General features: G+C 39.3%; 1 protein-coding gene across 2 annotated transcripts in view; it reads left to right on the top strand.

The window, feature by feature from the left end:
* The first annotated feature begins 708 nt into the window (after positions 1–708).
* Positions 709–10,417, top strand: part of LOC103977852 (mechanosensitive ion channel protein 1, mitochondrial) — a 38,072-nt gene continuing 28,363 nt past the window's right edge. The window contains exons 1-3 of one of the 2 annotated variants that reach the window (XM_009393608.3): positions 709–869; positions 8,021–8,294; positions 8,382–8,931. In XM_009393608.3, the coding sequence (XP_009391883.2) occupies positions 8,096–8,294; positions 8,382–8,931 (749 nt within the window). In that variant the 5' untranslated portion in view covers positions 709–869; positions 8,021–8,095. Of the gene's footprint in view, positions 870–8,020; positions 8,932–10,417 lie in introns of both variants that reach the window. The other variant, XM_009393531.3, reaches the window with a different exon arrangement.

Here is a 10,417-nt window from a genome sequence, read left to right as displayed (position 1 = left end):
ATTTGTTAGTTGCACAGATCCAAGTGGCAATCACCGAATGATTTGTTCCTTCTAATTATTTTTGAGTTCATTTGTCATTATTCTTCACGTATATAATTTTTTGCAATCGTCAATGTTGTTCATAATGCTTCTTATGGTTCAGTACTTAATAGCATCAACCCTTCTTATGTGCTACGTACAAACAGTCTTAGGTGACTTGCAATCTATTTGGTACTGATCATTTACTCGTTCTAATATATGTACTTTGAGAGCTTTCTCTGGATTGAAGCATCACTCTCATCAGATTTAAATCTACAGAACGATTAACCATGTGGATTAAGTGAAAAACAAATTAATATTTAATCTTTCTATTTTTATTGATTTTAATATATGAATTGATTTTATAAATATTTAATATAAATAATTTTGTTTTGGTATTTATTTATGCTACAGACATGTCATGATCGCACCAACTCTTGCAATTCTTCGTAGATGGAAGACCACCGGAGGACTTATCGAGATGAGCTTTTGACACGGAAGAGTTCGTCGTCGTCTATGGGAGGGATTAATCGTAATTGGAGTAATTAGCAGCTTCATTGGAAACTATTGTTATCGTTAGTGGTATTGGAGATATATATATGATTAGATTTAGATAAAATGCTTTCCCCCTAAATTATTATTAATTTTATGTCAGTAATACGGGTCGAGCGTAAAGGAATTGGGTTTATTGATTCTGTTTCGGTCGAACCAGATCTTGGTAAACCTAACAGCGCGGGGTCGGCATTTCCTCCCCATCGCCGAACCACGGCGTCTTCCTCTCCATCGGCGTTCGACGGTGACATCTTCCTCCGATGAGGGGTTTTCGTGCGATCTCCGGCGGACTCTTCTCGGTAACACACGCTCTTTCTCTCCTCGTTCTCCTCCGTCGTCTCCCCCCTCCCCGGACCCCAACAACACCCCAATGCCTCCTCCTCCACACACCGCCGCCTGAACCCCGACTGCCTCCCCCCAGACAGCATTATCCGCTGCCTTTCCACCTCCATCTCTCTCTCTCTCTCTCTCTCTCTCTCTCTAGCACCCTCCCCCACCCCGGACCCCGATATACTGTTTTGGAACAGTGTCTATCAGCTCCCCTTCCCAGATCCCTCGTCCCTCTTTCCCCCTTCATCGCAAACCCCGGCCAAACCTTCAACCCCCCGTCGTCGCAGCCCCACCTCCCCTGATCCATCCTCCCTCTTCCCCCCTTCATCGCAAAACCCCACCAAACCATCACCCCCCACCTCCCCTGAACCATCCTCCCTCTTCCCCCCTTCGTCGCAGTTTCCCCCCTCCTTCCCGGACAGCATCCTGCCCCTCCCTCTTTCCCGCCCTCTTCCCACCTTTGTAGCGGGCGCCCCCTTCGTTTCCCCTTCCGGACTACAGCTCCTCCCTCCGCCCTCTCCCCCCCTTTCCCCGACATTATCGTCCCCCTCCCTTCCCCTCCCAGACCACAACTCATCCTCCCTCCTCCCCTCCCTCTTCCCCCTTTCATCGCTGGTCCTGCCCCTCCTCGTCGCAGGTCCCCCGTTCCCCGATAACATGCTCCTCCTCCCTGCACCCAGACCACAACCCCCTCTTCTTCCTCCTCCCTCCTGTGCTAGAATTTTGAATTGTCACTTTTGATGTTAATTTTTTACTATAATTTTGAATAATGTTAATTTTGATGTTAATCTTCTTTCGTTTTGTCATTTTATTGTTAGATTCGGATAACTTAGCACTTTAATGTTTTGTAGATGATTAAATGAATGTAATTTGATATTTAGTGGTGATAATTTGAATATGAAATTTTGTGGAACTCATATTTTGTATAAATTTTATTTTAACAATCTTAATTATATTTTTTTATCATTTTTACATTGGCGAGCATCTCACATTGCTCGGGCAAGTGCCTAACATCTCATATGTTTTGGAACCTTGAAGCTTTTGGCAACACTTTGGTCCTTGTTTCCTAAGAAGCATGGACATGGACACGACAGCATGTCATTTTTTAAAAAATTAGGACACTGACAAGGTGAGGAGACATGTATATGTATATATATATATATTCAATTAACATGAGTTTTATAGTATTTATATTTAAATTTTATAAAATATCATACGTGTTGAAATAATTAAAATTATTTAAGTTTAAGTATCCAAAATAAAAGTTGAGTACGTCAAATAATTGATATAGTTGATATATGTTTCCTTGCGACGATTTTCAGATTTCTTTTCTTGCGAAGCATATGGCCCTCACATGAGGGCCACACAAGCACAGTACCGCATGCGAGTGTCTGGCATGTGTGTGTATGTATCCAAGTTTTTGACACGTGTTAGACATGGACATGTCCACCAAAATCACATGTTGATGCTTATTAGGTTGTTTCTGCTGTTTACTGTGTTTTTACCTGTGATTTACCACTTGATGATCACTCTAAGATCTTGACCTAGGCCTGGTTCTGCTGGCTATGTCATCTTTATCATATTTATGGCCCTTTGAACACTAAGGGCAGTTTATATTTACTTGGTCAATGAGATTGAACATTGGTATCATTATTTGTTCTTGAAGAGCCTGTTTTGTGAGATTGTACACTGGGTTAAAGAATTTCTTCTGGACTCTTAGTTCGTGTTGCTCCTGCCAGTGGATTGTTTCTCCAACATTTCTTCATCCTGTTGGGTCAGGCCTTGTTTTCGTATGGTTCTGTTCATATTGCTCTAAAGGATCCCTGCAGCATATATACTGTCAGACCATGCATGCTGGAATTATTTTTCGTTTGTTGAATGAATGGGATTAATTTAAAGTGGGGAATCACCAGATTTTGTGCATTGTCATCTTGGAGATTGGTTTTCTTGATCTGAAAATTTTGACCACTTTTTTTTTTTTAATCTTGGAAATTCATGACCTAAATGTTTGTGTTAGTGGAAGCAATTGGCTTGTTTATGAAATTGATATTTTAGTGGAAGATGGTGATTGACAATTGATTTTGAAGCAGAATAAGCACTGTGCATAGACAAGCAGAGATTGGCTATATTAGAAGAATATAATCCTTGTTTTTTTCTTTCATGTGCATTATCCCCAAAGGTCAAGGCAAGACTAATGTTAGATTTTTTTTTTCTCTTTGTACTTGCCACATTGCTTGAAGATTTTAGTTTGGAGCACAAGTAAAATTTTTGTAGATATTAACTGATTTTGAGATACAATAGGAGGTACATAAATGCCCATAAGGCTTTTTAATCATGATATGCAAGTAGTCCATCATCAACTTTGACATTTTTGTGGATCTTCTCCTGGGTTAGAATATTGTTTAATTTCTTTCACATTAATATTGTATTGAAATCTTCTTTTTGATTTTTTCTTTGGCCCTCTAGAGGTTGTATACGGTTGCTCTGGACTTAAGTCAGTCATGATATCTTTGGGCCAGAAAGATGATGAGGGAGCAAATTACCCGGCACTCAAGCAACACCTAGTCAGCCTTATATTTTGCTTAGTAAGGTTTTGATTGTCTGATGTGGATGCTGATTAGAATCCAATGGAAGTCCTCTCTGTGTCTGTCTCAGAGTGATGTGGTATCAGGAAAAGGGAATTTCGACCTGAAATGCAAGATTGTGTCGGGGATGATTATGTAATGGATCTGCCAATGTATTTGGTCTCTTTGTGTGAGTTATCCCTATTGCCTCAATTTTTTGGAGTGTTATTTCGGTGGTTGTGTCTAATTGAATTTGATTCGATCCTTGACATTCTGCAATGATTACATGATGCCTTGTGTATGTGGCCCATTTAGAGAGCACTCCATGTAGCAGCCAACCAAACCACCAGGGACTCAAAAAGATAGCAATCTTTTTGAATCATGTTCGACCAATGAGGTGCTGCCAGGTCATCCATCGATATGAATCATCTGACAAACGAATGGTCCACCAGGGGCAGCCCAAAGTTCACTTAGAGAACTTAGAAAACCCTTCTGAAGGTCAAAGATGACTTCCAACTCTTCTTCCTCATCCTTCGGTTGGGACTTAGACGAGTCATCGGGCTGGTCACCACCATTGGTGTCGGTTAGGTAGACTACCTCCTTTGAAGGGGTCAATGTCGCTACTATGAGGGAGGATGTCCATTCGGAGGCGAATCCCTTGGGTAGTGGAGTCCCGTAGTCCTTGACGAGATCATTTAACTTCTAGTTGTGCATTAGCACTAGAGTAGTAGCACACGTTAGAGAAGCCTTCCACATCTCGGTCGAATTAGAGTTGATTGTTGCTCTGCCTAATGATTGGCTCTATACACAGAATTATTATCTCTGCAGATACACAAACACACTGTAGGCAGGACTCTGATTCCCCCTCTATTCTTTCTTTGTTGAAACCTTCTAGGTTTCGAAGTTTTGTCTTGCCCAGGTGGCATCGAATTCTTAGCGCTATCTTATTACCTTCACTAGAAGTGTTGGAGGCTTAGTATTACCCCGATGTTGACCCTACCGCATTTGTACTATAACGTTTGCTTTAGAGATATAGCTTACTTTCTTTCTACCTAAATCAATTGTAAAGTTAAAGGGGCACAAAGTTCCAATAAGGGCTAGAAAGGTAGGTTCTTTTATGTAGCTTTGAGGAAGGGTGGCCTTTTATCTTGTATTAGGCCACCCAAAGTTTGCCAATGCCCCCCTGAGGTTGCTGGGGGCTAAGAAGGAGCAATTTCATTGGATTGCCCTTGACTTATTCGAGTCCACTACCATCTTCAAATGAGTGAGCAATGGATTATGGATGCAGAACTCAATCTTGTGTCTCACTTCTTCCTCCTTTTTTGTTTTAGTTTTGGCTTTGATTTCAACCCTTTTCTTATATGCTGTGGACATGGACTTCACGCAAATATGTTCAAGGCAATTGATAAAGCAAGGCAAGCTGGTGAAGCAGTCGTGGACCCCCCGAGTCAATCTTCCCATAGGGATGAGCAGGGCAACTCGAGTGCAGAGGAGAGATCGTCGGTGGAGATCTGAGCATCCTTGGTTCGTGTAGGGCATTGGTGCTAAATTTAATGAACAAGCACTGAGGAGATCCTCCGTGATTGCTACCCAACCAAGATCATGGATGGATAAGTCGTCCTCCTCGAAGCGATTTGAAGACTCGGCTCCCCCTTCCTTATAAGGGGGGAGACTTCTCGAGTTACTAAGGCTTCCCGATTTGGGGGGCCTCGATAGGAGCGATAACAATTACCATAACAACAACAATAGCAATAGAAGGTAGGGTCTTCAGTGGCCTTGGACCAATTAATCAATCCACTGCCCATGATTTACAAATCTGCCCCATCAAGCGGACTTTGCATCTTTGTAAATCGACATCCATATGGCTCGAAGGGGAAGGACCCGGTGAAGATGTGGAGGGAATGTCAGATGGAGTTGTGGCGAAGTCGATACCTGAAGGGGCCTCTACTGAGTCCATAGGCGAGGAGATGATAGTTGCAAAGCCCAAAGCCCCACTTGCTAATGTGGAAGTTCTTGCTGTCAAACTTCCTTTGGCATATGAGACCATTATGATTGTTGACGATGCTGTCAAACCTCCTTTGGCATTTATGATTGTTGACCATTATGAAGTAGTATAGGTGTTGAGTTGCTTGCCTTTTGTAAATTTTTTCTTTCTCTATTTTTTTGATTTTGTTATCGGGAGATCCTAATTTTATTTTATAATGAACTCTCAAGTGTAATGAAAAGTACAACATTTATTAGGCTTTGAGTATAAATTTCTTTGCCAAGTCTGAATCCTTGTTATGAATAATAATTTTTAAGATGAACTATATTCTAAGTCTTAGGGATATGTGAACCCTCTAAAGTTTGAAGTCGATAAATCCATGGTCAGCTGTCTTTTGAAATGCAATAAGGGTCTTCCTAGTTCGATGCAAGTTTTCCTCGAGAGTGAGAACACGAGTTAGAAGAAGTGTTATACTCGGGACCTCACAAGTTGACATTTCAACAAATAATTGATAGGCAATGCAAAATAGAAAGCTAGACTTCGCAAGCTTTAAATGGTCGTGCAACATAAGTAGTGCAAACCTGAAATGGCCACAAATGGCAATTAAAATGGGGGCTACCAAGCCTGCTGCAAGCCCTGTACATGTCGCCTAAGACATGTACAAAATCGAACGACACAAACATACAGAAACATTACATCATATTACATCGAACACCTTGTCTACTGACTTCTCTGTAACAAGGCGATGAGGTGTTGACAACCATCAATATATTATGATCCCCATATCATATGTTAAACCTGATCATTGTCTAAGGGAATGCTCGATCAATACACATCATCAACAATAGCCTCCGATGATTTCAGTGACCCTTTACATTTGGACAACATCCTATGATTTGTCAAAACTATGCGCTAAGTATGAGTGGTTATGGAATCTGACTATAAAAGACCTCATAGTACATCGACTTACATTATATTAAAAATATTTAATACAAACTATTACCCATCATATGTGGGCTACTCTCACTTTTGTGTTGGAGGAACCTTGTTGGGTACATTTTCGATCTTGGTTTTGCAAGTCAATCAATTAATTCCTCAATCATCCTAGACACCAATAGTACACGTTTCTAATTGATCCAACATTATTCTTGTGACGAATGCGATCTGAAGCCAAGGAAGCTTTATTGCATTAATCAATGGAATAGACAACCAAACTAGACATTAAGAATTAAGTTTAAGTTGCTATGTTAGTAGGTCTATTAGGTCGCACCTTGACAACATAGTTATCAACCTAATCTAAATTTTATAAAGAATTAAAGTTTCCAAATTTAGATCCAACTCTAATGCATAAATCAAATTTTAAATTTGACCTCCGACATGCAAAACAAGACATTCTTCATGTAGTTAACAAATGTTAGTCCCATTGTCATTGTTACGCTTAATTATCTCTTGTAGATCTCAATACGTTGGTGATAATAGCACTAAGATACCATCACATCAAAGTCACTGAGAGACACCACATCACCTTATGTAGTGAAAGCCTTATTAGAGTACTAACCCAATAACTTGGTTATTGATGCATAAGCTTAGAAGCTTTCAAATCCAAAACGAGTTTGGATCTTAATCTACATCCAATAATATGTATGCCTAAATCTAACAGAAAACATGGGGGCTTACAGGCTTCACAATCCGACTCTTCAATGGATCCATTTAATCCGATCCGACCCGGCCTGGCCTGTCTTATTCCTATATAGAGCCCTACATAGCACAAATTGGGTTGAACCCCTGCAAGGTCTGATCATCATGTCAAGTGGCCTTCCGTGACTTAAAGAACGACGAACCACAAACCCAAGTAAAGAATCCGTCTTAAGAATCTCCACCAGGAAGGTCGGAGCCCATGAATTCGGTGTCCCAAGTTCCCTTCTACCCTTTTCCTCTCTTACATTCTTTCCACTTTCTTCTTGATTTCTTGAATTTTTGGATCGTCAAATGAATGGAAATAATGATGAGAGTTTAATGAAACATTTATTAGAATCTAATAGCATTGATCTTTTGGATCTTGATTGCACGAAGCCAACAAGATCTAATTTCCCTTTTTTTTTGGGGGTTTCAAGGCAAAGAAGGATCTCAATAAGTCACCTAATTTGGCATATATCCTTATATCTCGTTCTGAATAACCAATGTTGTAAATAAATCCAATTGGATTAGTTAAAGATTTTTACATCTTTCTTTTGGAATTATTTTTATTGATTATGTCTTATAATTTTTGATATCCTACAAAATTTTAATTTCTTTCTTGTTCTTGTTTAATTTTACAACAAATTAGAAGTGTTGGAAACTAATCTTAAGGAGTAAATGTAATTTAGTGGATACTAGTGAACTCATAATCAGTGTTTAAGGCACTTTGCTCTGGTTTCATTAGATTATCCTCTAAAATGCATATTCATTATTGCGTGATAAGCAATCTTCCTTTTTGAATATTAAAACATGCTAGCCTTTTGTTTTTTGATGGTAGGTTCTTTACCTTGGATTTGTAAATCCTATTTATAATAATTTATATATTATTTTGCAGAGTCAATATCTTGGAGCATGTTGTATGGGCAGAAGTTTCATTCTTGGTGATAAGTGATTCTGAATATATATAACAATGGCTGGATTTAGAACAACATTTACTAGGTCGTTCTACAATGCCATAGATTCTTGCTTCAAGGCAAGATCTCTTGGGTCATTCATCTCTCCACTTGAAATTTCAAGGCTAACCTTGTGCAGTGTTTCTTTAGTATCACGTGACCTTACACCTGACAAATACGGTGTACAAGACTCGCCTCGGCAACATAGAAAAACAAGTAAGGGCAAATTGTTTACTTTCTTCCCTTTTGCTGAAACTTGGAGTTGCAGAACTGATGGCAGAACGTATTCAACTACACTTCCAGTTAGCAACCAATCAATCACAAATTTGTTAAGCTTTGGACATACTTTATCTCCATGGTGCTTAAATGCAAAATACAACTATCGAACATATTCTTCCCATTCTGGAGGCAAACAAGATGGTGTCCAAAGTGCTCTTGAAAATATTGCAAGTACAGAAGCATCAAAGGATGGAAATACTGGTGCTGTGGGGAATGACTGGGTAGCTATACTTGACCGTGCTCGTGAGGCTGTTGTGGATGCGGCTATTAGCACAGAAAAGAAAGTTAAAGACTCGTATGATAATGTGACTCCATATTTGCAAGAGTTATATGATTCACATCAATATCTGGAGAAGGTGATTGTTCCAATCACTGGGACTGTGTCTGCTACATTGTTGGCTTGGTTTGTCATGCCCAAAATATTCAGGAAACTGCACAGGTATGCAACGCAGAGTCCTGTTGCTTTGTTATCGGGGAATTCAACCAAAGAACGAGTTCCTTATGATAAAAGTCTATGGAGTGCTCTAGAAGACCCTGCGAGATACCTTATTACATTTGTGGCATTTTCTCAACTGTGAGTTTCTTTTGTTGTAGTTAAAACTAATGACTGCTTCAATATATTTGTCATCATTCTCATTTTTGCAGTTTTTGTATGCTAATCGTCTTTTTATTTAGTTTTTCATTTCAATTTAGGAACTTAACTATCTTTTGCACACATATCAGCTTATTTTTAAGTGGTCTCAAACATTAAAACATGCAACTTCTGCTTGTATTACATCTCAAATGTTTGGTTCCATTTGGTACTGGTCTGCTTACTGTTTAATATAGGATCCACATAGTGAATTTGTCAAGTTATACAACCTATATTGGAGTCTTGGACTTACTGGGTGAAATCACTTCTTTCGTGTCCCAGTTGGCTTTCAGATCAGTATATGCGGTATCGTAAATTTTTATCTGTAACATGTTTTCTGCTGAGCTCTTATCCATAAGTGCTGTTATCGTGTCACATCACTGGAACAGACCCTTGTTACAAACATTGAGAAACTTAGATGAGGGGACATTTAAGTTATATATATTAGCAAAGATAAACCACTATGAACCAATGATTGAAAATTCGTACCATACCAGAGTTTCGAGCTTTGCTCGGTACGGTACAGTACGGTGTACCGAGCGGTATGCCTAATTTAGGTGTAAAATCTTCTGAAAATACTTGAAAAATAGAAAAAAAAGTTAGGATAGGGTTTTCAAGTTAGAAATAAATATAGTAATAGTTTAAGTTTAGCAAAATCAATGTAAATTAGGTAAGAATAGTATCACATATCTTTTTCGGGATTTGAGGAATAGCTTTGTGCAAGGTTCGTATTTCGGTCCATTACGGATTGTCCTATAAATATTAAAATATCTACAGAAAAATCATTTGAATTTTTAGATTATTTTATTACAATAAAAAATTAAAATTCAAATGAATTAAATAATCACATATGTAGATATACCTGATTGCTAATTCTATCACCAAAATGAATGACGGACCTTCACGGGTGGTGGATCAGGGTCGTCGATCTTATACATCTGCATATCAATATGATATGTTTGTTGGACCTAATCATGAAATTGATCTCACGACATAATGTATTGCAGTGATTTAAAAAGGCGCTCGGGCGAGGCGAGGCGAGGCCTGAGCCCCTCGCTAATCTCCCAGGCGGCGCGCTTCAAACAGGCGCCGCTTGGGCGCTCGCCCGAGCTCACGCACTAGGCGCTTCGGGCAAGCGCCTGGGTTAACCAAGGCGACCGAACCAAGATTTTAGGTTTGGTTCGGTCTTGGTTCGGTCTCCGATGGTTTGTTGGTTCAATCGAACCCAGTGATTTAAAAAGCGCTAGGCGCCAAGGTCCAAAAACGCCCGCGGCGCTAGGCGCTCGCTCGAGCGAAGCGAGGTGCTAAAATATAAAAATATAAAATATAATTAATAAATATAATTATTTAAAATTTTAAATAAAAAATATAAAAATATATAATATTATTAATAAATATAATCACATTAACAATATAAACCTGCTGACGG

Source organism: Musa acuminata, chromosome BXJ3-4 (assembly GCF_036884655.1).
Source record: "Musa acuminata AAA Group cultivar baxijiao chromosome BXJ3-4, Cavendish_Baxijiao_AAA, whole genome shotgun sequence".
In the NCBI taxonomy this organism is placed as follows: domain Eukaryota; kingdom Viridiplantae; phylum Streptophyta; class Magnoliopsida; order Zingiberales; family Musaceae; genus Musa; species Musa acuminata.
Note: the sequence above shows the minus strand (reverse complement) of the source record. Positions and strands in the feature narration are given on the sequence as shown.